At 38.8% G+C, this 23,401-nt stretch overlaps 1 protein-coding gene across 9 annotated transcripts in view; it reads left to right on the top strand.

Annotated features, from left to right (window-relative positions):
- Nucleotides 1-2,528: 2,528 nt before the first annotated feature.
- phf14 (PHD finger protein 14) overlaps nucleotides 2,529-23,401 on the top strand; it is a 154,012-nt gene continuing 133,139 nt past the window's right edge. For 7 of the 9 annotated variants that reach the window (XM_008112580.3, XM_008112575.3, XM_008112579.3 and 4 more), the window contains exons 1-4: nucleotides 2,530-2,711; nucleotides 5,175-5,285; nucleotides 16,150-16,841; nucleotides 21,855-21,999. In XM_008112580.3, the coding sequence (XP_008110787.1) occupies nucleotides 2,681-2,711; nucleotides 5,175-5,285; nucleotides 16,150-16,841; nucleotides 21,855-21,999 (979 nt within the window). In that variant the 5' untranslated portion in view covers nucleotides 2,530-2,680. Of the gene's footprint in view, nucleotides 2,712-5,174; nucleotides 5,286-16,149; nucleotides 16,842-21,854; nucleotides 22,000-23,401 lie in introns of all 9 variants that reach the window. The other 2 variants (XM_062957826.1, XM_008112574.3) reach the window with 2 other exon arrangements.

Raw genomic sequence — 23,401 nt, 5'->3', positions numbered from 1 at the left:
CGATCCCCTAAAACGCGGTCAACAACATGGGTCCGTGGATCCTGGCAAGGAGGGGAGCCGCTACAAATCAAGGTTTTAGCCAGAAATTCTTACCCTCAGACATGAAGAAAGAATACCGAGTTGTTTTTATTCAGCTGAATAAGATGACAGTCTGCGATTGTTCGTCAAGAAGTCATGACATACATTTACAGATCAACCATTTTATAACAAAAATATGAGAGGCGTGGATTGAATTCCGCGCTACACCTTTCCCCCGCCTTTCATATGCGCTGATTGGTCCTTAAAATGGTGGCGGGAACCCTCGTCCAATCAGAGGGCTCCCTATGTCTCGGGGTCCCCCACCAATCAGGGATGAGGAGGCGGGTTTATCTAGGAACAATGGACTTGCTGGGGATTAACGAGGAATTATGATTGAGTCATTGAGTAAATGTCCAGGAGGGGTTTCTAGACTGCTTCTTGGGGTGTAAATATACATTTTGGTCTGGCAGGCTTTGCCAGATTCCGGTGATGGGCTGTATTTGTTTTTGAAAGGTGTCATATCCATGTTGACAGCTGAGGCCATCCTAGACTTTTTGTAAGTGAACCGAGAACCAAATGGTCACCCTTTGCATTAAATGGGCTGCTCTGACGTTCAATGAAAGGGGGGAGACCAAATCTATTGTCCATGCAAGAAATGGGTGTCTGACAGTTTCCTAGTGGAAGGGATTTCCTTCTGAGGTGCTGCAACTTGTTCATTCCTAGGTCAGGTCTCGGTCATTCTTCAATATAAGACATTTTTCACAAGAATAAAGAAAAGGAACAGGTAGGGTACATAATTCATACATAGGAAAAGACATTGCACAAGGAAAATAATATTGGAAAATGTGTGTCAATACAGGAAAAGCAGAAAGATAAGCAGTGAGAAATAAGGGCAAACATGTGGTTTAAAATTGGCTAACTCTTTTGTCTGAATAAACAGGGAGTGCTTTTGTTTGTAAAAGGATTAACTGGGTTGTTATCTCTTGCCTCAGGCTAAAAGGTCAAACACTTTTGGTGCAGGGTTTTTAGTAAAATTACAGTGGACAGTAAATACCTCAGTTACCTTCTGCTATAAATATATGAAATATAAAGCCTTGATTTTTGAATTATCTTTCACAAAGTCCTGGGGGGGGGGGGGTCGATCACAAAAGCACCCCAGACAGATGGCCATCCAGCCTCTGCTTAAAAGCCTTCAAAGAAGGAGCCTCCACCACACTCTGGGGTAGAGTGTTCCACTGTTGAACAGCTCTCACATTTAGGAAGTTCTTCCTAATGTTCAGGTGGAATGTCCTTTCCTGTAGTTTGAAGCCATTGTTCCGCGTCCTAGTCTCCAGGGCAGCAGAAAACAACCTTCCACCCTCCTCCCTATGACTTCCCCTCACATATTTATACATGGCATCAAGTCTCCTCTCAGCCTTCTCTTCTGCAGGCTAAACATGCCCATCTCTTTAAGCTGCTCCTCATAGGGCTTGTTCTCCAGACCCTTAATCATTTTAGTCGCCCTCCTCTGGAAACATTCCAGCTTGTCAACATCTCCCTTCAATTGCGGTGCCCAGAACCGGACACAGTATTCCAGGTGTGGTCTGACCAAGGTAGAAGAGAGGCGTAGCATGACTTCCCTGGATCTAGACACTATACTTTTATTTATGCAGGCCAAAATCCCATTGGCCTTTTTTTTTTGCTGCTGCATCGTATGTTGGCTCATGCTTAACTTGTCCACGAGGACTGCAAGATCTTTTACACACAAACCGTTGAGCCAGGCGACCTCCATTCCATATCTTTGCATTTCATTTTTTAATGCCTAAGTGGAGTATCTTGCATTTGTCCCTAAGGAAGATCATTTTGTTAGTTTTGGCCTATCTCTTCAATCTGTTAAGAGTGATGGTGCAGCTGCACTGCAGAAACAATGCAATTTGGAATTCTTTAATACAATACTCTACCAAAGTCTCATGGAGCCTCTCTAAACTACAAATCCCATCATCCCATAGCACTGGGCTATGGCAATTAAAGTGGTGTTAAACTGCATCCATTCTAGAGCAGGCATGGGCAAACTTAGTCCCTCCAGGTATTTTGGACCTCAACTCCCACAATTCCTAAGAGCCTTAGGCCCTTTCCTTTCCCCCCTCAGCAGCTTAAGTGGCTGAGGGAGAAAAGGAACGGGCCTGAGGCTGTTAGGAATTGTGGGAGTTGAGGTCCAAAACACCTGGAGGGACTAAATTTATCCATGCCTGCTCTAGAGTGTAGAGATGCGCCTTTAGAGACAGTAATTCCCTTTCTTTGGTATTCCGGGAGTTTTGCACTTCAGATCCCAGAATTCCTGGCCATAAAATAAGCTGGCGGGGGCTTCTGGGAGTTGAAGTCCACTAGGAATCACTAGCGGGAAGCCAGTTCACGCGCTTCCCGCTTGCATAGTAAATACACAGATCGGGCTGCTAAAGCTTTCGCCCAGCGCGCATGCGTGGCAAAGCAACCCCGGCGGAGGCTTTTGAGGCGGCGCTGGCGGGCGGCTTCCGGTCCTGCCTTTTTGGGAGGAGGGAAGTGCATCCGGAGCGGGTCTCCGGCTATTGTCTGGGTTACGGAGCCGGCCTAACGGGACGCCGCAGCCTCCCTCTTGCTGCTTGAAGCGGAGCGCCCTGCCGGGCAACAGGCGGCCTTCTCCTCCATGCCCGGCAGCGGCTGCTCGACTCCAGTGAGTAAGTCCAGCAGGGCCCCCGAGAGAACCTTTTCCCATTTAGCTCGGGTCTGTGGCCTCCTCCTCTTCGTCCCCTCAGCCTCTTGTATCCCCTCCCAAGGCCTCGCTTTGTCCGTGTTTTTAATTTCTATGCAAATCTCCGAGGCCATCCACACCGCAACATTATGCCACCACTTTCACAGCTCCATTCTATAAAACCCAGGGATTTGTAGTTTGTTAGGGAACCAGACATCTTTGGCAGGAGGGTAGAGGCCTTATGAGGGGCGGCTTAGGAAGCTGGGTATGTTTAGCTTGAAGAAAAGAAGACTGAGGCCCCATCCACACAGTTGAATAAAATCCAACATGTTCTGCTTTGAACTGGGTTATATGGCAGTGTGGACTCATATAACCCAGGGCCCTTCCACACAGCCTTATAACCCAGAATATCAAGTCAGGAATGCCGATCACATGACCTTGGATGTGTCTCCGGACAACGCCGGCTCTTCGGCTTAGAAATTGAGATGAGCAGCAACCCCCAGAGTTGGACACGATTAGACTTAGTGAGGGAAATCAGAGCCATGTTTAGATATTTCAAATTGCAGGGAAAGAGATTTCCCCTAAAACATTAGGAAGAGCATCCTGATGGTAATAGTTGCTTGACAACAACATATGCTGCCCCTGAGTGCCTCAGGGCCTTTCCACACAGCCATATAACCGAGAATATCAAGGAAGGAAATCCCACAATATCTGCATTGGACTGGAATATATGGAAGTGTGGATTCAGATAACCCAGTTCAAAGCAGATATTGTGGGATTTCCTGCCTTGATATTCTGGATTATATGGCTGTGTGGAAGGGCCCTCAGAGTGTGGTGGTGTCTTTTTCTCTGGTGGTTTTTAAGCAGAAGCTGGGTGACCATCTGTCCAGAGTGCTTTGATTATACTTTCCTGCATGGCAGAAGATTGGACTAGATGGCTCTATTATTTGATAATTCTGTGATTCCACTCTAGTCAAGAGTAAAAATGTGATTTATGACTCCATATTGTATTTTGTTTTCAGGAAGAGCATCCTTGTGCTGTCACACTCAAGCTGCTTTAAATGTCTTTAGCATTAACGTGTCCTAACTTTCTGTCAGCTTGGGGGATGTTGGATTGCCTTCCTATTTGAGCAAGGAACCCCACAGAATCAATGTCCACGCTATTGCTTTAAGGAAATGGTAACGATTGATTAACTGGTCTCGGGTCTATCTCCACCCAGACACTAACTTGATTACCCCACAACGAAGTCCATACTTAAAATTTGAAGGGTAAGCAATTGATCCTGAAGCTGCCAGTCGTGGATGATTTCTGAGAGGAAAAATAGATGAAAGTTTTCATTGCTCGCTGTCTCTGGTATAGGGGCCTCTGAGGTGTCCATTAGTTAATTAATTATTGGTTAGCTAATTATTGGTTTATATTGACTTGAGATGGCTTATCCAAGCCTGGATCTCGCTGGTACCAACTGCAGATATGTGTTAGATCCAAGATTCCCTGGTGGTAATACCTCTGATCTAAAATCGCTCCCTTTCCTCAGGCAAAGGTGTGGGCAAACTTACTGATACAAACCAGGAAGGGTTTTCTTAACCTCCACCCTCATAAAATTAACAGAAAAGTGACTACTCTGAAACTGTAGGTGAAGCAGCCTAACAAAAGGAACTGGAAGCAATTCTTGATGGTAAGAATTGCTTGACAACAATATATGCTTCCCCTGAGTGCCTTGGGAGTGTGGTGGAATCTCCTTGTGTGGAGGTTTTTAAGCAGAGGCTGGGTGGCCATCTGTCCAGAGTGCTCTGATTATACTTTCCTTCATGGCAGGAGGTTGGACTAGATGGCCTTTGTGGTCTCTTCCAGCTCTATTATTTGATGATTCTATGATTCCATTCTAGTCAAGAGTAACAATGTGATTTATGCCTATGTATTGTTTTGTGTTTTTAACATGTTGGAAGCCGCTTTGGGTGCCTGTTGTGGGAGAAAAGTGGCATATAAATAAAGATTTATTATTATTATTATTATTATTATTATTATTATTATTATTATTATTATTATTATTTTCCTGGTGACAGGAGGTTGGATTGGGTGACCCTTGGGGGGTCTCTTCCAACTCTATCATTCTATATTTCACAAAACTACACAATCCAGAATTCTATAGCATTGAACTATGGTGGTTAGTGTGTCAAACTACTCTAACTTCGTACTATGGATGCATCCTTGGTCCTACCCCCTCCTAGCCTGAGCCTACTGAAAGGAATGCTCACCACCCACTGCACTGTACACATGTATAGATAAATTAAAGTGATCCCAATGTAACATTTTTCTTTGAAAAGTCCAGGGATCTCTCTCCCCCCCCCCCCCCCACACACACTCATCCTAATATCCTGTTAAAATAAGAAAAAGAAACATTCCCTTTTCTCTTTCTCTCTTTCCCCCTCTCTGTGTTCTTTTTCACAGTGGATCGTAGCTCGAAAAGGCGACAGGTGAAGCCCTTGGCGGCTTCCCTGCTGGAAGCTCTAGATTATGACAGTTCAGATGACAGTGATTTTAAAGTCGGAGATGCTTCAGGTAAATGTTTTACAATTTTACTTGTTTCTCCCATCCCTGTTATCACTGTTTGCCTTTAAATTTCACTTGTATTTTCTTTAAATGCTGGATGTTTTTTAGGTTTTGATTCCTTATTGGTTAACTGGAGAAGAGTTCAAGTGAACTGCACAATCGTTTTCCCATCAGACATTGCCCAGTAACTGCTGAGGAAATACAAGGAAATGAAAAATAAAATTGGAGGGTTTGTAAGATTTTGAGTGCTAGAAAGTTGTGAGCGTATTGGGGATCTAGGATGTAGTAATCCTCCAGAGGTCTTAGGCATATGTTGTCATCTTTCAGCTTGTCCCTCCCTTTCTCTGTTAACCACCTCTCTGTGGATGCATCTACACTGTAGAATTAATGTGGTCATTGCTATAGAATCCCGAGAGTTGTAGTTTTACACAGTCTGTAATCTTTGCCAAAAAATGCTAGTTCCTAATCAAACTTCAACTCTCAAGATTCCATAGCATGGCAGTCAAACTGGTGTCAAACTACATTAATTCACCCTGTGCCTTCCTAGGCACACTTTTCCATGCCTTCAAGTATAACTTCTTTCTGCCCAATGTTTACTATCTAATATTGTCTCACATCTCAAGTCAACAATTTCCAGAATCACTCTGATCAACCACTTAGTTGGCTGCCCAGCACGGCTTCCCTGCCAGCCAGTCTCCTGTTTCTCTTCTAGCCTTCTTTTACCTTCTTTTCCTTCTCTTTTCTAGGTTTCCAGATATAGTTTGTACTGTCTAGTTCTGTGGTTCTCAACCTGTGGGTCCCCAGGTGTTTTGGCCTATAACTCCCAGAAATCCCAGCCAGTTTATTAGCTGTTAGGATTTCTGGGAGTTGAAGGCCAAAACATCTGGGACCCACAGGTTGAGAACCACTGGTCTAGCTGATTCTACCTCTTCTTTCTTTCTCTCTTTCTCTTTCTCTCCCTCTGCCACCAAGTTTTTAACCTCACTCTAACCTTATAGTTATTGATGCTTTGCTAACTCATCAAATATATCTACAATATAATTCTATAAACTGCTGATGAAAGCAAGAATATGAAATTTCCCCAGCACATAGGAATTCAAAAAGAATTGTGTTGATTCATACCAAAGGCCGACCTATTGCAGTATTGTATTCACATATTGGCCAATCAGATGCCTGTAGAAAATCATAGCAAGTTTGAATAGAATAGTAATTCAGAGAATAGGATGAGACATATACCTTTGTATGTGGTTATTCTGCACTAAATTGAGGGCTCAGTGATACGACATCCTGACTAAACGGGCACAAAATCCAGTTAAGATGCTGGTGAGTTCTTGTATGTGAAATTATTCAGCCTTGCAACAAGTTTTATAGTTGTGTGCTCTTTTGTTGGTATTTCTGTTATCTTAAAATACGCACTATGGCTATGGGTTGTATCCTGATTTAGATACAGGATAGACCCATTGAAATAAGTAGCATTTAAGTTTGTCATGACTAACCTATTGATTTACATAGAGGTGATTTAAGCATGCCTAAGGCAGCTTTGGACATGGATTAACTATGCAAGGATTGTGCACTCCACTATACAAGGAAGCAAATGTTCAAATCATGTATTTCTGGTCATTTCTGTGGCAGGGTAAAAAGTGACACATTTGCAAACCAACATTTTAGAAAATTACAGTGATTGTGGTTTCACCTGCCCTCATCCAATAACATATATATTCTCAAGGAATTTTCTAGGTCCTCCAGGTGATTTGTATGATTCCACCAGAAGTTACCATCGAATTATCCTGGAGGACCTAGCAAATTCCTAAAGAATTTACATCTAGGAATTTCCAAGGACCTACAGGTGACTCTATGGTAACCTGGTAAAGGTAATTTATTTCAGTAGAATTCAGTATTATCGATGGTTTCCCACAGTACATTCAGGAATGTATTCCATGCGCATACGGGGTGATACTGTATATGCCCGGGCTGTGGCGCAGGTGGGAGAGCCAGTCAGCTGCAATTAACTGCAATGAATCACTCTGACCAGGAGGTCATGAGTTCGAGGCCCACTCGGAGCCTATGTTTGTTTGTCTTTGTTCTATGTTAAAAAGGCATTGAATGTTTGCCTATATGTGTAATGTGATCCGCCCTGAGTCCCCTTCGGGGTGAGAAGGGCAGAATATAAATGCTGTAAATAAATAAATAAATAAATAAATAAATAAATATGCATTATATGTATATGGTATATGCATATCCTGAATTTAAACATTTTGTGATTTTCAGTGTGAAGGTGAACAGTTCATTTATAGTAGCATATTTGAATAGTTTTATTGAAAGTAAAACCTTTTACAATATTTCCTAGTGTAAGCTTGGGCTGATTTAATATTTTATAGGCTTATTATAACATGCCTGTAGCTATTTTCAAGTCAGATAGGTTGTATATGAGGTTTAATGATTTATTGTTTAACATAGAACCAAGCTACATATCATTGCAATATATCCAGTGATCACTTGTTGATGTTCAACATGTAACAGTAGTTGCAAAGCATAGAATTTTGTTTTGTATTATGGAAGCAGAATTAAATCTGTTTAAAATCTTGGGAATCTATATTTGGGAATTCTTGTTATGAAGAAATAGTTACCTTTAATTCATAGGGTGTTCACTACCCAAAATAATTCAGTAAATAAGTTCAAAAAATAATTTTTTCAGAAAATTAATGTTGGAATCCTATATGACCTGTTACATTACTTTATATATGTAATGGTTCCAAAGGCGGTTCTACATTGCCATATAATGCATCTCCTACTGGTATGAAAAATACTGATTTGGAGTTGCAATTATGACAGGGTTGCCATCAACTGCATCAGGGGCAGGCCAGTGGCCCCACAGCCCAGCCATTCTGAAGCCAGTTTCAGCACAGCTGGGAATGGGGTAGACATGGAGAGGAACCATGAAGTGAAGTAGGCTGAAGCTTACTTAAATACCATTTTCTGTTATTTGGGGGTTAATTGGCGAGGGGGGGGTGTTAGGAGGGACAGCCAACTTTTCTCCCCAAGCCGCGTGAGCCTAGGGAGTGTGTGATGGCTGTGAAAACACAATCCTGGATCCCACATAGGGATCTGGGATGACTGTCACCACTCCCACGAAACTGGTAATTCTGGATTCTGAAGGAAATCCAGATGTTCCCCTGTGTTTTCTTAATCCAGGTTGCAGCTGCATTAAGGGGCGTACCCCAGGTTAACTTGCATCAGCCTGCTTGTGTTGTATGGATGCTCACAGGCTGATGCAACTCTACACTGCATTATACGACAGTGTAGAATTGTCCTAAGAAGCTCTTTTACAAATTTGTAAGGATGCATAGGATTGCCCAGTATACATTGGTGCTTACTGCACACCAGGACCAATGTGATATGCATCTCTAAATTTTGCATGTGTTAGGATGGATTAATTTTACATGAGTGCATTCTTAGAGGCTACAATTCAAAACAGTAGAACCATGCTTTTCTCTTACGGCTTCAACCTTCTCTTTGAGTTATGTGGTGGTTGCTTTCATCAAGCTACTTTAAAGAAACTTTTGATTCTCCATTTATATATGCAGTTACCTAAAGGAATCCTATTCAGTACATAGATGGCAGTTCTTTCTTTATAGTGTATAACCTAGAAACAGGCTCTTTTTCTTACAGTGGTTTTTAAAGAGGTTTACAGAGCATATTGTCTAATTGGTTAGCATAAAAGCACTTTACAGGCAGTTCCCAAGTTACAAAGAAGATACATTATGTAGGTTTGTTCTTAAGTTGAATTTGTATGTAAGTTGGAATAGGTACATTTTTTATGTGTAACTCCCATCTCTCTCTCTCTCTCTCTCTCTCACACACACACACACACACGCGCGCACACACACACACACACACACACACACACGGTTTGGATAGCATAGGGAAGGGTTAACACCCCTGTGGTGTTTGTTTTGCTTCTTGTGCCCCTGTTCAGAAGATGTCACCTCACTTTCCGTCCCTGTGAGAATTGGATTTTAAAAATTTATTTTGTTGTGTGTGGCCCTGTTCAGATTTCATCTTCCTTTCTGACCCTGTGATAATCGGATTTTGAAAAATTTGGCTTGTTGTAGAAACAAGAACTGGTGATAAAGCTTAAGTTGAGACACATTTCCCCCATGATAACTCTTTCAGGAGTGAATTTCCCTTCCTAGGAGTAGATTTCTCTCACTTCCTGTTGTTTCATGCTGTTCTTAACTATGAGTCTCTATGAGTTTATGAGTTGGATGTTTTATCTCGGGGACTGACTGCACAAGCAAAGAAATGTGGAAACTCATGGCAAAATAGGAGAAATTGCCATGCGTAATGTTATTGTCTAACAAATATCTCAGGGTGTTTTGGGGGAAGCTCCTTGCCTGGCAGCTAGTCATGCTGGTTACAATTTGACTCAGATATCAAAGTGAGCATGCCTCTGAATACGACAAGTTAGAGGATGTTGTAGTCCTGCATACAAATTTTCCATAGACTTAGTTACAGCAAGTCCATATAGGCTATTGGTGTGATTACCCATTAGGTTCTCATGAATTTTTAAAAATGAATAAACTTATTTCTGTAGTCTGAGAAAGTGACTATTGCTGTGCCCTGAGAGCTTTTAAAATAAGGCAAGATATAAGTATTTTAACAACTAAATAAATAAACTGGGTAAAGTTGTAGAATTGTGTGCATCAGGGATGTGTAATGGTGGAAGGCTAGGAGGCCTCGCTATAACCTCCAGAGTTCCCATACAATAAAAACAAATATTTGTTTCCAAATGCTCTCAAACACCCTATGGGGGACACTGGTAGCATTCTCACTACATTTGGGCAATTTCTTGCCCCTTAAAAGGTTTTGGGGGACATTTTGAGACAATTACTTATTTAATAAATTATCTTGACTTCAAAGAAGATCTAAAGGCCTCCAAATGGGATAGAAATGCCTTCCATACATCCTAGAGATCATTTTGGAGCACTTTGAGGCATCCCCCCCCACCAACTACAGGTTTTTTTGTTTTGTTCCTGGAGGTCTCATAGGTGGTTGTATGCAGCCCACAGGTCACACTTTGCTTACACTTGGCCTTTATGAAGTGCCATTACCATTTTCCATTTATGCGCTATGATATAGATGAAAAAAGTTCTTTAGCTGATCTGGTCCCTAGAGCATTTAAACCAGTGAAGAACTTTAAGTGAGACCTCCCTGTTCATTGTGAACAAGTATGGTTGATACATAATTGGTACTGTGTGATGTCACTGTCTAACTCTCAAACAACTGCTTCCACAGCTTCCAACTGTGATGTTTTCTGTTTATAATGAACATTGTTCTATCCATTGCTACTTTCAAACCTCTGTCTAGGCTGGAAAGCTTTTCCCTTACAGGATTGATACTTTATCCGGATTAAGTTTCGGCTTGTTTGCCTTTACTATTTCAAACTGTCTTTAGAGACCTGTTCTTTAGCCTCCCTGGAACTAGTTGGAAAAAAAATATGAGACGGAGTTCTAAGTCTTCCTTATATTATCACTTAACAACTATTCACTTGGTTACAAATAAACAGATTTATAGTTATTTAATAGTACGGTACTGCTAACAGATGCTTCTCTGTGATATCTCATATCTACTGTTGAGTGAAATCTACTTTGGGTACTCAGCCATTGCAACCCCTTTGTTTTTGCATTTTAGGTAGTGTTGTGGTGTTAATGTGATTGATCATATCAAAATTCATACTACAAACATCTGTAAAGATTACTCTCCCATTTTGCCATTATCCAGTCAAACATTTTAAAGCATTCTCACTTTACCCTAATGGAATATTATATATATATATTACTTTGTTGTTGTGTACCTTCAAATCATTTCCAGTTTATGGTGACTTTAAGATAACCCTATCATGGGGTTTTCTGATATGTTCAAAGGGGAGTTGCCTTTGCCTTTCTCTGAGGCTGAGAACACTTACTTATAGAAAAAACATCAAGATGTGTAAGAGTTTGATGGCATTATTTAGCGGTTTATCAAGTCCTTTGCCTTTTTGAGTCTTACCTCATGCTTACTATCCTAAAATAATCTGCACATGGGTATTCATAAGAAACTTCATTTATTACTGCTATTTGAATCTGCTGTTGAACAAATCTGCAATTTCATCAGATCCTGCTTCATCTTGGAAGCTAAGCAGAGTCAGTACTGGTTAGTACTTGGATAGAGAACCACCAAGAAATACTAGGAGATTAGGCTATATCAGGGGATCGAACTGGCAAAACCACTGCTGAGTATTCTTTGTCTAAGAAAACCATATTAAATTCATTCTTATTACATTATCTTGGTAAAATTATTGATACAGATAATTTATCCTATATACCCATGTATAAGGAGTGTAAATATGTAGTCAAAATATCATCCCAAAAACCCTGAGTCAACTTATTCACAGGTCAACATGAGCACTATCTCTTTACTTTTTCCAAATAAGCAAACATGCACTTCTCTGAGTAGAGTGGTGAAAGGCAAGAACTTAGTCTGTCCCAGGAGAACTTAGAAGAAGCACCAAACCCCTCAACTCTCTCTGCTGTGGTGCTGTTTCTGGCATTTTTGAATGACAAGAGCGTGAAAATGAAGCTTTCAGCCAGGGATAGAATTAGCACTTTCCCCTCTGTTCTAAATCACCCTTGACTTAACCATTGGTCATATCAAAATCCATAGTTTTGGCCTCAAGACCTTCCCTCAACTTGATCACAAGTTGAACTTATACGTGAGTATATGCAGTTATGTAATAGTTCTAATTACTGTATCTTTAACTTTCCAAAGCAGGTTGAAACATTTTAATCTGTTTTTAATTTTTTAAACTTTTTTTAAAAGTCCTGTGCTGTCATTAGCTGGGTCTGAAGTTAGTGGTGTTAGAGTCAACAGTGATCAAACCCACCACCATTTTCCTTCCTCTCTGCCATTTCTTGCTCTCTGTTCTTTTCTTCCACACATAGTGGGCTGTTAAAAAGGGAAAAGATGGTCTTAGAGAGACCTGAACTGATCACTTCCAGAGATCCTTTGAAGGGAGAATGAGATGCAGATACTTTTCTTCAATTCAGCGAAGAATCAATGAACAAGTAAAAGGCAAGAAATTACTTGTTTATTGATTCAAAAACTGTTTAGTAATAAACTATCCCTTTAAATAGAGTTTAGAATACATTTGTGTTATGATATTTCTGGGATTTTTTTTTATCTAGGCTTTTATATTTTTTGTATTGGCATGGTTGAGAGAAATCTGCTTTACAGAGCTTTCCGTCTGATCATACATGATTAAGATATCTAAACTGGCTATTTGGGTGAATAGGTCTCATTGGAAGGTGCGGTTTAGTCAAACTGAAGTGAATGTCAGAATAAATGAAGGTCCACAAATATTGGCTTAGGCATTAGACAGATGTTTCATGTCATTCCTGCTTCCTCTCTCCAGGTTTTGCATGTGTGCTAGAGAAGTTAAGACAGGACCAATGAATTTTCACATTGCTTCGAAGCATGTAGAAACTGTGCTACTGTTTCATGTTGCTTCTGTGTAACATGAAACCCTCTTCTCAGTTTCCTGTATTTGCTTGGAAGCCCTAAAGATGAATGATCTCTCACATATTGCTGTGTATAGAAGCAGACAAAATTAGTGCTGGTGATCTGCTGGCTGTCCAGGACAATATAAAGTTTCTGCTTTTTTACTGAAACAAATCACACTGTGCTGGGCTTTGGAACAGGCAGGTACCAGAAGATTTCGGATTATAAGACAGTAGAACTTTGGTGCTGAATGGGGGCTGTCTTCAGAGATGATTTCCATCAGCTTCTGGCAGATCTTGACTATAGAGTAATATTGAAGTACCTTGAGTAGTGTTTCTCAAACACTGTTCCTCTGTGTATTTTGGACTTCAGCTTCCAGAAATCCCAGCCAGCTTACCAGGAGGAGGGATAGAGTTTGAGAAATACTGATCTAGAAATTTCTAGGGAAGAGTTCTCAGGTAAACAAATAGTGTTTTTAATTCACTTTCCCCATCCTTTTGCATGCATCCAGTATCTCCAGTTCCCAATGAATGTGAAAGGGTGATTGTGTAATGATATATTGTTAACCTTTTCTGTGTAATTAATATGGTTCCTTGTTACTTTTCACCTAATGCCAAGGAAGTTGTCCTGACCCTAAACCGGTCTCTGCCATCAGTAATGGACTAGATGAGAGCAAACAAATTGTACTTAATCCAGACAAGACAGAGGTATTCCTGATCAGTCGGAAGGCAGATTAGAGAATAGGGATTCAGCCTGTGCTGGATGGGGTTACACTCCTCCTGAAGTTTGAGGGTCCTCCTGGATTTGGCACTAAACCTGGAAGCCCAGGTGTCAGCGGTGGCTGTGGGGGCTTTTGCACAATTAAAACTTGTGTGCCAAGTCATCTGTTCCTTGAGAAGCTAGATCTGGCCATGGTGATATATGCATTAGTTCATCTCGTCTGGATTACTGTAACATGCTCTACATGGGGCTGCCTCTGAAGAGTGTTCAAAAACTTCCACTGGTCCAAAGAGCTGCGGACAGCCCCCCTGTTGTAGCAGTTCCACTGGCTGCTAGTCTGTTTCCGGACACAATTCAAAGTGGTTATGAGTTTTAAAGCTCTAAACGGTTTAGGTCCAGGCTATTTGGCTGACCACATCTCCTTGTATGAACCTGCCCGGGCTCTGAGATTTTCAGGAGAGGCCCTTCTCTCAGTCCACCTCCATCTCAAGCTTGGTTGTTGGGAATGAGAGTGGGCCTTCTTGATGACTGCCTTGTTACTCTGGAACTCCCTGCAGAGAGAAGCCAGAATGGCCCCCCCACTGTTATCCTTCTGGCAGCAGGCTAAAACCTTTTTATTCACACAGGTTTTAAAGATGAAGGTTTTTAAGATCAATTCAGGGGTGCTGTGGTTTTTGATCTTGAATATGTTTTATTAGTTTTCACTGGAATTTTTAATACTGTTTCTATTTAATTCTGTTTTAATGTTTGTATATTTGTATATTTTAAATTTTATGCAAATGCTTTTAGGTTAAGCAGCTTTGAGCCTCCTGTGGGAGAGATAAAGCAGGGTATAAATAAATATTATAATTATTATAATAATTGTAGGTCATAATTTGAAAAGGCCTTTTTGACAGATTTTAGCTATTTTGTTTTTTTCAGTATTTTAAAACAAAAAATAATGCAAAAGCAAGTTATTCTTTTAAGTTATGTTCTTAATACGTTACTATGAAACAGAACAGTAAATCACTTTATAAAATCCTACTGTCATAAGGAACAGCTTCAAACTTTTTTTCAATTTAGTAGTAGTAGAACATTTGTTTCTCTCCTGTCCTCATTGCTACAGATGTAATTTTTAAAGGTGTCGTGTCAAGTGGGTATTTTTTAAAGTTCTCTGTACACACCATTTGGCCTTCATGCATAATATTTCCAATTGTTTTCCGGTTGCACCTGCAAGATTGTTCAAAATTGTGATTATTGTGATTAATATTATTATAATTACATTAAAATTATTGTGATTAAAAGTAGAATTTCTTCATGTAATGTGAACCATCATCCCATTGAATGCAGTCATGTAAAAAACTTCATATTTGCCAATGTTCCTGAAATGGTATTCATGACTGCAGCAAAAACAGACTTTAGGAAATAAGTCTTAGTCATAAGTTCAGCTCTTCACAAAAATAAAAAACAATGTGTTTTTTTTTTTGAGGAAAAGTATGTTGCCTCAGTGCCAGTAGAAAGTTCAGTACTTTGGCATTATTTGAAATTTGTCAGTGCTTCGCTTATGATATTGACAATTTTGTTCAAACATGAAAATGAAAATATGGCACATAAAAAGAGTATTGCAACAGTGACTCTTCTACTAGTTTTAATCTTTTTTGTTGGTGAATACCAAGGGCACAGTATATAAAACGGTAAAATAGAATTGAAATATATGTATTGACTAAAAATACAGATTTTATAGTTGATGTAGTCATGTCATATTTATGCTCCTGAGTGAAATGAAGCAGTTGGGGGAAATTACCAATGCTCTTTTAAGTATGCAGGTACCTATAACAATAATTTTGTATTATAAGCTACTGTAGTTCATTTTGATTTGTGAGCAGAATGATATGCAAAATAAGACTGTCAGCAATGAATTCCTGATATCAATGCACTGTGAAATGAGTACACTTATTTCAGGTAAATAGTATAAATTCTTAAACTGATATTTCCTGAAGGTAAAATGTAGATTCAGGCTAAGAGTTTCATTGTTATTTCTAAAATGATAGTGCAAAGATTGTCTCAGAGTAGTCGTTTGCTTTGAAGGTATTTTGAATTCATGAAATGTAAGCAGTTTGTTTTCAACTTAAAATGCCTTAATTTTTGTTTTTCTATAAAATATTAGCATTTTAGGCTGGAAAAATACTCCTTTTTAGAACCATCGAAGTTTTATACTCTTATGTAACAATTTATTATCAGAATTCTGTTTTGCTTAGAAATAACGGCTTGTGGGTGTAGGTCTCAATGATATAATAACTGATTTATTTTGTGTTTTTTAATCTGCTGCTTAGTATAGTGTGGCATATTTCACTAGTTTAGATAATGGGTAGTATATGTTAAATATTGGTTTTTTGTTCATTTTATTAATTGTGATAGAGAAAGAAATTATGCTGCATAATAAAACATTCTTCATCAGTAGGCTGACAATGCTAAAACAGCTATGACAACTTATTAAAAAAATGGGCCAGATTAAGAATAGGCTACTAAGGGAAGAATACTTGATTTAACTAAGTTAGTTTCCCCAAGTCTTTTAAAATTCATTTTTTGGTTCATTTTGCTTTGGAACTCCTTTTTTAAATTTTCATATGCTCAACAGATTCTGAAGGCAGTGGACATGGCAGTGAAGATGGATCTAAGGATAGCGGAGAAGGCTCCTGTAGTGAATCAGAAGAAAATACCCTGGAGGAGGAGCTGGCAGAAGAGGAAGAAAAAGGAGAAGAAGAACAAACCAAAAGTTCAGGTGGAGGAGAGTTGCCAGCAACAGAAAAAGAGGTGAATAAAACAGAAAAAAAGGAAGAAGAGGAAGAGGAGGATGGAGAAGAAGAAAAATTGGGAAAGAGAAAGGAGAAAGAAAAAGAGAGAGAGAAGCCATCTGAAACTGATACTGGCATCGATGAGCAGACAAATGAACCCAAAAAGTGGAATTTGCGAAGAAACCGACCACTATTGGATTTTGTATCAATGGAAGAGTTAAATGACATAGATGATTATGACAGTGAGGATGACAATGACTGGCGTCCGACTGCAGGGAAGAAGAAGGGGAAAAACACACTACAAAAAGAGGGCAGTGATGGTGACAATGAGGATGATGAAGATGATGGGAGTGGAAGTGATGAGGATGAGAACGAAGAGGAAGGCAATGATGATGACGATGACGATGACAACAGCAGTGCTGCTAGTGATGGTGGATCTAAGAAGAAAAAAGCCAAAGCTCTTAGCAGAAATAGTGCTGACGATGAGGAGCTGACAAATGATAGCTTGGCCCTTTCACAAAGCAAGAGCAATGAGGTAGAATAGCCAACTTTCTCTAATACCTCTGATGAAAAATGGGAAATACTCTGCAGTGTGATTGTTTTGAAATTGTTCCCTAAAGCTAGGCAGAGTTACTGGACAGTAATTGCATTAATGAGCTACAAAGTTGTGCTGAATCCTCATTATGATAAATTTGCATCAGCTTTTTGCCTGAATCCAGCACTCGTTGAAGACCAGTGGGAATCTTCCATTGGCTTCAGTGAATTTTGGATTTGGACTTTTATATCATAATACAAACTCTTGCAAGAAATTAACTTGGTAAGAGCCTGCATTACACTGAACACAAAACAGGATTATATTTAAAAGGTAAGGGAACATGGTTTTGTAGGCTACATCTCTGACTTGTACTGAGAACAGTACATTCTCAGTTGTTTCAAAAACTGTTAAAGAGAAGCAGGATCAATTAGGATGTGTAGATTTCTTGTGTGTCTTAAAACACAAGGATATTGTCCATATGCTTCAAAGTTGTGGATTAACTTGAGTAATGTTGATGTTTTAGCGATATAATCCTTACATTGAGTAGTGGTGGTTTGTTACAGAATTTTTTTAATGCATAGAAAAAACATATCTGGAATATCTTTTACATGTAGTGTCTCAATGTGGTATACTAGCTTGGTTAATTTTAAGATTTAAACTATATTGGTTGGTTTTTCTGAACTAAGGGAAGAAGTTCTTTTGTTATTGATTCATAAGCTGCTTTTAAAGTTATATTGCTTCCTTATATGTGCAGAATCAATTTCATAACATTTTATTATGTTAGTAAAATAACACACAGTGCTTATTTTCATATTTCAGGTTTTTATTTAAAAATTCTAACATATATGTCTGTTTGAAATATAAAATATTATCAATATTTAAAATGTGGGACAGGACACAGTCCACAGTCCAATCCATTACACTCCTGTACTAGGACTGAGCATCTGAGTGTTCACTGCAAGGACAGTGAACTGATTTTCACTGCAAGGACATGGAAGTATTTCAGATACCGTAATATCTATTACTATGCTAGTATTCAGATCTGAGTGTGGTGCTAACTTCTAGTACATTTATGAAAGAATGCATACAGTTATACACAAGTTATGAAGACTCAAAAGTATAGTGCCTCCACGTAGATTACTAAGACTTAATTTCAAATGTCTGCTCAGGCCTGCTCTGGAATGTAGTCATTGATAACAGTCCTGGAATATACAGTGCATAGCTAATGTGCTTTATAACCTGATTGTGCATGATGTGAAGGACTCTATTACAATTGAATCCTTTGATGTTTCATCTGCACAATTTTTGTCATGTTTCTTTGCCTTTAAGCTACCCTTCAAGCTAAGTTTCACATAATCTTTTACAGATATTAATAGTTTGAATCTTACAAAGTTTCCTTCCAAGTTGCTAGGCAAATATTATGGCTGCAATCCAGAGAAACTATATGTTTGCATGCAAAAGTGCAGGTCTAAAATTGGGGTCCAGACAGTTGCCTTTGAAGATTTTCCTTCAGCTTCTCATGCTAGCTTCTAAGCTAACAGTTGGTTTTACAGATGAACATATATATTCCTTTGCATTAATGGGAGCAGGAAAAATTAAAAAACTAAATCCCTGGCGAGTCAAGAGCCCCCCCCCCCCCCAAGAATGGCCTTATATAGAGGCACACACACACACACACAATTTTGGGGTTGTCACTGAATACTTACAAGTCCCATTTTATGTGTTTTTAAGTTGTCCTGAATAAGAAAGGTGCTTATGAATGTCTAATTACTATATAGCAGGAGTGGGACAATTATAGCATATATGCAGCCCCTGTGCCCCACTATTGTGGTCTCCATCTCCCAGAGCCATCCCACTTTTTACAAGTATTATTTTGCGGTTTTTTTCTGTCTGAAAATCACATGCGGAGGGGGAAGGGGGTTGTAGCACAAGCTCATAAAAGCACAAGACCACACTCAGTCACCCATAGAAGGCCCGCCATAAACTTTAGCACCACCAAATTCTTCTGTTTTTGTTTGAGTCCTTTAAATGGCAATAGGTTATGACATGTCACTGAATGAACTTGGAAGCACTGTAAGGGAATTTCATCCAGCAGGAGTCGTACTGGGAAGAAATTTGTTCTCGCCCCATATGCAATTGCTTATCCCTGCTTTGCAGTTTCAAAGGGACTTTTGCAGCTAATTTTCTCTAAAATAGTATACCATCCCATGTTTAGTGAGTTGATTTCTCAGGCTTATAGTAAATTGCCAGTCTCAACTCGAGTAGCCCCACTGAATCAACTGATGAATGATACATCAGCACTTATGCACACTCAATTGATTCAATTGATGTTCTCTAATTGGGACTTCTTATAGAATTGAGGTCCTAATATTTTCAGAGTGTCTTTTATTATGAAGTTTTTTGTAGCATGTCAGTAATGTTGTGAAGGCATGTTCCTGGTTACTTAAGAGTTCCTATTAAAATATGCCTCACTTATACCATAATCCATATTGTACCATACCATAAACTTGGTGTTAATATTAAAATGAAATTAAGAAGAAAAAAACCACAAACTTAATGTAACAGTTTTACTGTATTATAAAAACAATTCCGTGAGAGCTTTGGTTGCTTGTGCTCTGGTTAACTGAAAATCGACTGTATTTGTGTTTGTAAGAAAAGCCAGAAATAGTCAGATGTATTATAAATCATTGCTGTCACACAGTTGAATAGGTCTTAGCCACCACTTCTTAAGAACTTTCATTGATTTGTGGCACTAACCTGTACGTTTCAGGCCAGGAATAAATTGGGTTAAAACGAGGACTAGTCCCATGTTAACTGTATATAACTAAGTGGAAATTGTTGGCCTTCCACATGTAGTCAGATTTCACTTCCTAATATTTCTCACCACTGGTGGTGTTGTGGCAGACTTATGGTAAATTCCAACAGAATCTAGAGAGCCATATTTCTCACCTCTTTAAATGGGTGTAGCCAAAATTTGTGCTATGTAGAATATACGGATTGAAATAAATGTATCTAGTAAATAGAGCAATAAAGGTTGAACTAGAAAAGAATGGGACTCTGCTCTAGCATTTCATTTGGCCACTATGTGCGCCTGCTTACAGCAGGAAAAGTAAAAAGCCACTGCTGCGACAGAATCCCTAACATAAGTAAGCCTGCCTAATCAGCTATCAAAATGTATATCATAAGAAAAGTAGAGGCTGGTAAAATAAAAAGTTATCCCTGGGTGATTTTATGGAAGAAGCTGTTAGGTAGTCACTGGAAGGTTCAGAATGTTTTTGATTCCTTATGCAAGGGAACCTGATTATTTCATTTCATATGCGCCTCTTGTTAGCTCCAAATAGAAAGTCTGTTGAAACATGTTAAACGCTTCTTCGTAGGAACCATACCAAAGGTATATAATGTTCCTGGTATATAATACTCCTTGCCTGTCTTGTGGTTTTCTGATGGGCAACATTGTAGCATTCAGTGAGAGGTTGACTAAGTCTGCAATACTATAACCGCTTACCTGAGATTTAGTACCATTGAAGTCAGCAGACATGTACTTGGTATTATCACTTGTGTAATCCTAGCACTGTTATTACCTCGTGTTTTTGCAACTGGGAGAATCACACATTTTTTTCTAAGCTTTGACAATCTCAAAACTGTTTTCAATTTATGGTGACAGTGACATTTTGGTCATGCCTATGGACTAGGAGGAAAATCTCTAGGGAACTATTGCTAAACAAATAGTAGAAAAATGGTACAGTGGCTAAAATCTAGGAAAGCTGGTTTATTTGAATGATATTAATTAGGAGGCCAAAGCTCTGGAAGTGATGGAGGGAAAATCATCCTAAATCAGAAATCTCTGGATGGATTTTGCAATAGAGCTGAATTCTATATAAAGTTGGATCTCCTGACTCATTCTTAGCATAGAGTAGCAAAATCAATGGATGAATTCATTGAATAGAAGTCTCGGTGCATCCCATAGACTACAGTCAAGTTGACTGGCTTAGAGATAGACAAAGAGAATCTTAACTCTGTAGAGCATTTATTACTTTTTGTGTTGGAGCACCTAGCAGTCATGTAGTATCGCAGACTGGATTTAAAATTTTGTTCATTCTCAAAAGTAGATTGCTATATGACAAATAAAACAAGTCTAAAAGGTCCTTTGGCTACTGCTATAGTGTTGGGATCCAAGGTATAGTATTTGAAATCCAAGGTATTGTTTTCTGCTATAGGAAATAGGCATGTCTTTTCAAAATATAACCTTCATCAAGATATGCTTCAATTATATTTATGCTTTGTAAGAAATTAAATGGTATGATAGCATCACTAAAGTGGGACATGAGAGAAGCCACCCACAAGGATGGTAAAACATCAAACATCCGGGCATCCCCTGGGCAATATTCTTGCAGATGACCAATTCTCTCGCACCAGAAGCCACTTGCAGTTTCTCAAGTTGCCCCTGACACACACACAAAAATCACTAAAGTAATTTGGGCTAAGATCTAGGGACCTAGAATTAACCACTGAACTATATGAGTCTTGAATGGTGGTAAAGAAATAGAGAAAATATATAATGAATGTGAATGTTACAGATTTATGACTAGTTCAGAAGAATAATGTTTAATGTCATTAAGGTCATTTGCTTTACATCATAATTGAGATCCTGGTTAAGGTATATTTCCTACAGAGCATATAGCCATTAAAATGGTTGAGGTGCTCTTAGCTTTCTAGATGTTTTAGACTCCATATCCAAGAAACGAGTTCAGGAGTGATAGTGCAAAGTATCTGATTGACTGTACATTCTTCATCCTAAATTAAAAGCAAGAGAATGTATTAGAACATAGAGAGGATGTGAGAAGAGGCACCAAGGCTGAAGAATGTTTTCGAACGAAGAGATACAATACGTCTATCTTTTGTCTGTGTACTCTGTCTGCATATTATGAGAATAGGAATGCAAAGGTAAAAGGACTGAGAAACAATCATAACTAGTACCTTTTCTTTCTTTCTTTCTTTCTTTTTTCATTGTAGGACTCTCTAATTCTTGAAAAATCTCATACCTGGAGCGCTCAGAAAATGGACCATATTATGATTTGTTGTGTTTGTCTTGGAGATAATAGTGAAGATGCTGATGAAATAATCCAGTGTGACAATTGTGGGATAACAGTACATGAAGGTAATTCTTTAGAATAAAGCAATTGAGTCTTATTTTTCTCTTAATAAAGTTAATTTGTGCCTAGTTTCAATAGATGCATATTATAATTGTGAGCCAATATTATACAACAAAAGCTTACGTGCAGACATTGAAAATGTCATATTTTGCTGCAGAGCCCCCATAATCTTGTTTACCAGCATGGTCTGGATGGCTGTTAGCCATGCTGACTTTTACTATGAAATAATAATTCTCAAGAATTATGCTTATGTGCATTTGCCTCCTTGTGTAGAGAACGTTTGCTTATGTTGAATAAAACAGTTCATCTTGTACTTTCTACCAGTACTACCATTTTATCATGGTTATATTTGAAGCTGCTGTCTTAAAATACAGGAATAACCACGTAATGGTGTAGCCCATGAAATTTTTTTTAAAAACTTGATTCTGAACTATAATTTCATTGGGTGGATGTACAGATGAACTCCGCCATTCATTGAAAGTATCTGCTGAAGATGCAATTGGTCAGTAAACACTCCTCAGACAGACCTAGATGCACACACAGAGAGATAAAATCCTGGGAACTATAGAAGAAAAGAAGCTAAGAGCACCATATTGTACGAATAAATGATGCTCATATATTTTTGGGTCCAGTCTTCTGTGTTTTCACATGAGAGAACATTATAAATCTTTAACGTATTACTTTCACATCTAAATTTATACCTTTCTGCAATTTTTCATGGCATTGTAACTAGAGAATCAAATTCTGAGTTTCATGAGAATGGCATTATATCAGGGCTCTTAAGAAATTGTGAAAATATTAAAATGGTAGATTCCAGTACTGAAAGATCACTTCTTTTGCATTTGTGGTTAGACCTTGGTCTGATTATATTTACCTCAGAATTGTTGGCCTTCTCCAAAGTAGTCAGACAGGCACTTATAGGTATAAAACCTTTTTCATAGTGGAAAGAAGATGAAACTTTAATAGAGCACACACACACTTATACTTTTTACACTAACAAATCTCAATCCGGCTGTTGCCCTCCAAAGGAGAAATTTTGCTGGTTCTATATCTTCCACACTTTCTCTTAACACTTGAGTAGCAACAGTGTTTTGATAAGATATTGTTCATTGCATCTGAGGAAGCATAATTAATTTTAAAGTGTTCCTTTATGGATAAGACATTCCCTTCTGTAGATAAATCCAATTTTAAAAATAAATGAAAAGGTCCTTACACTTGCTCCTGTCACTCTGGGTAACTGCTTTTGTACCAAGTTCTGCTAACTAGTTTGTAATAGCAGAGCACCCCCAACTGTGGTGTCAGTTCTCCTGATGTACTGATTGCATAGTGCCTGAAGAAAAATGTCTGGTACATATCATAGAATGCAATATAGATGTAGTAATTCACATGCTGGAAATTGCCCTTGGA

Source organism: Anolis carolinensis, chromosome 6 (genome assembly GCF_035594765.1).
Source record: "Anolis carolinensis isolate JA03-04 chromosome 6, rAnoCar3.1.pri, whole genome shotgun sequence".
Taxonomy (NCBI): domain Eukaryota; kingdom Metazoa; phylum Chordata; class Lepidosauria; order Squamata; family Dactyloidae; genus Anolis; species Anolis carolinensis.
Note: the sequence above shows the minus strand (reverse complement) of the source record. Positions and strands in the feature narration are given on the sequence as shown.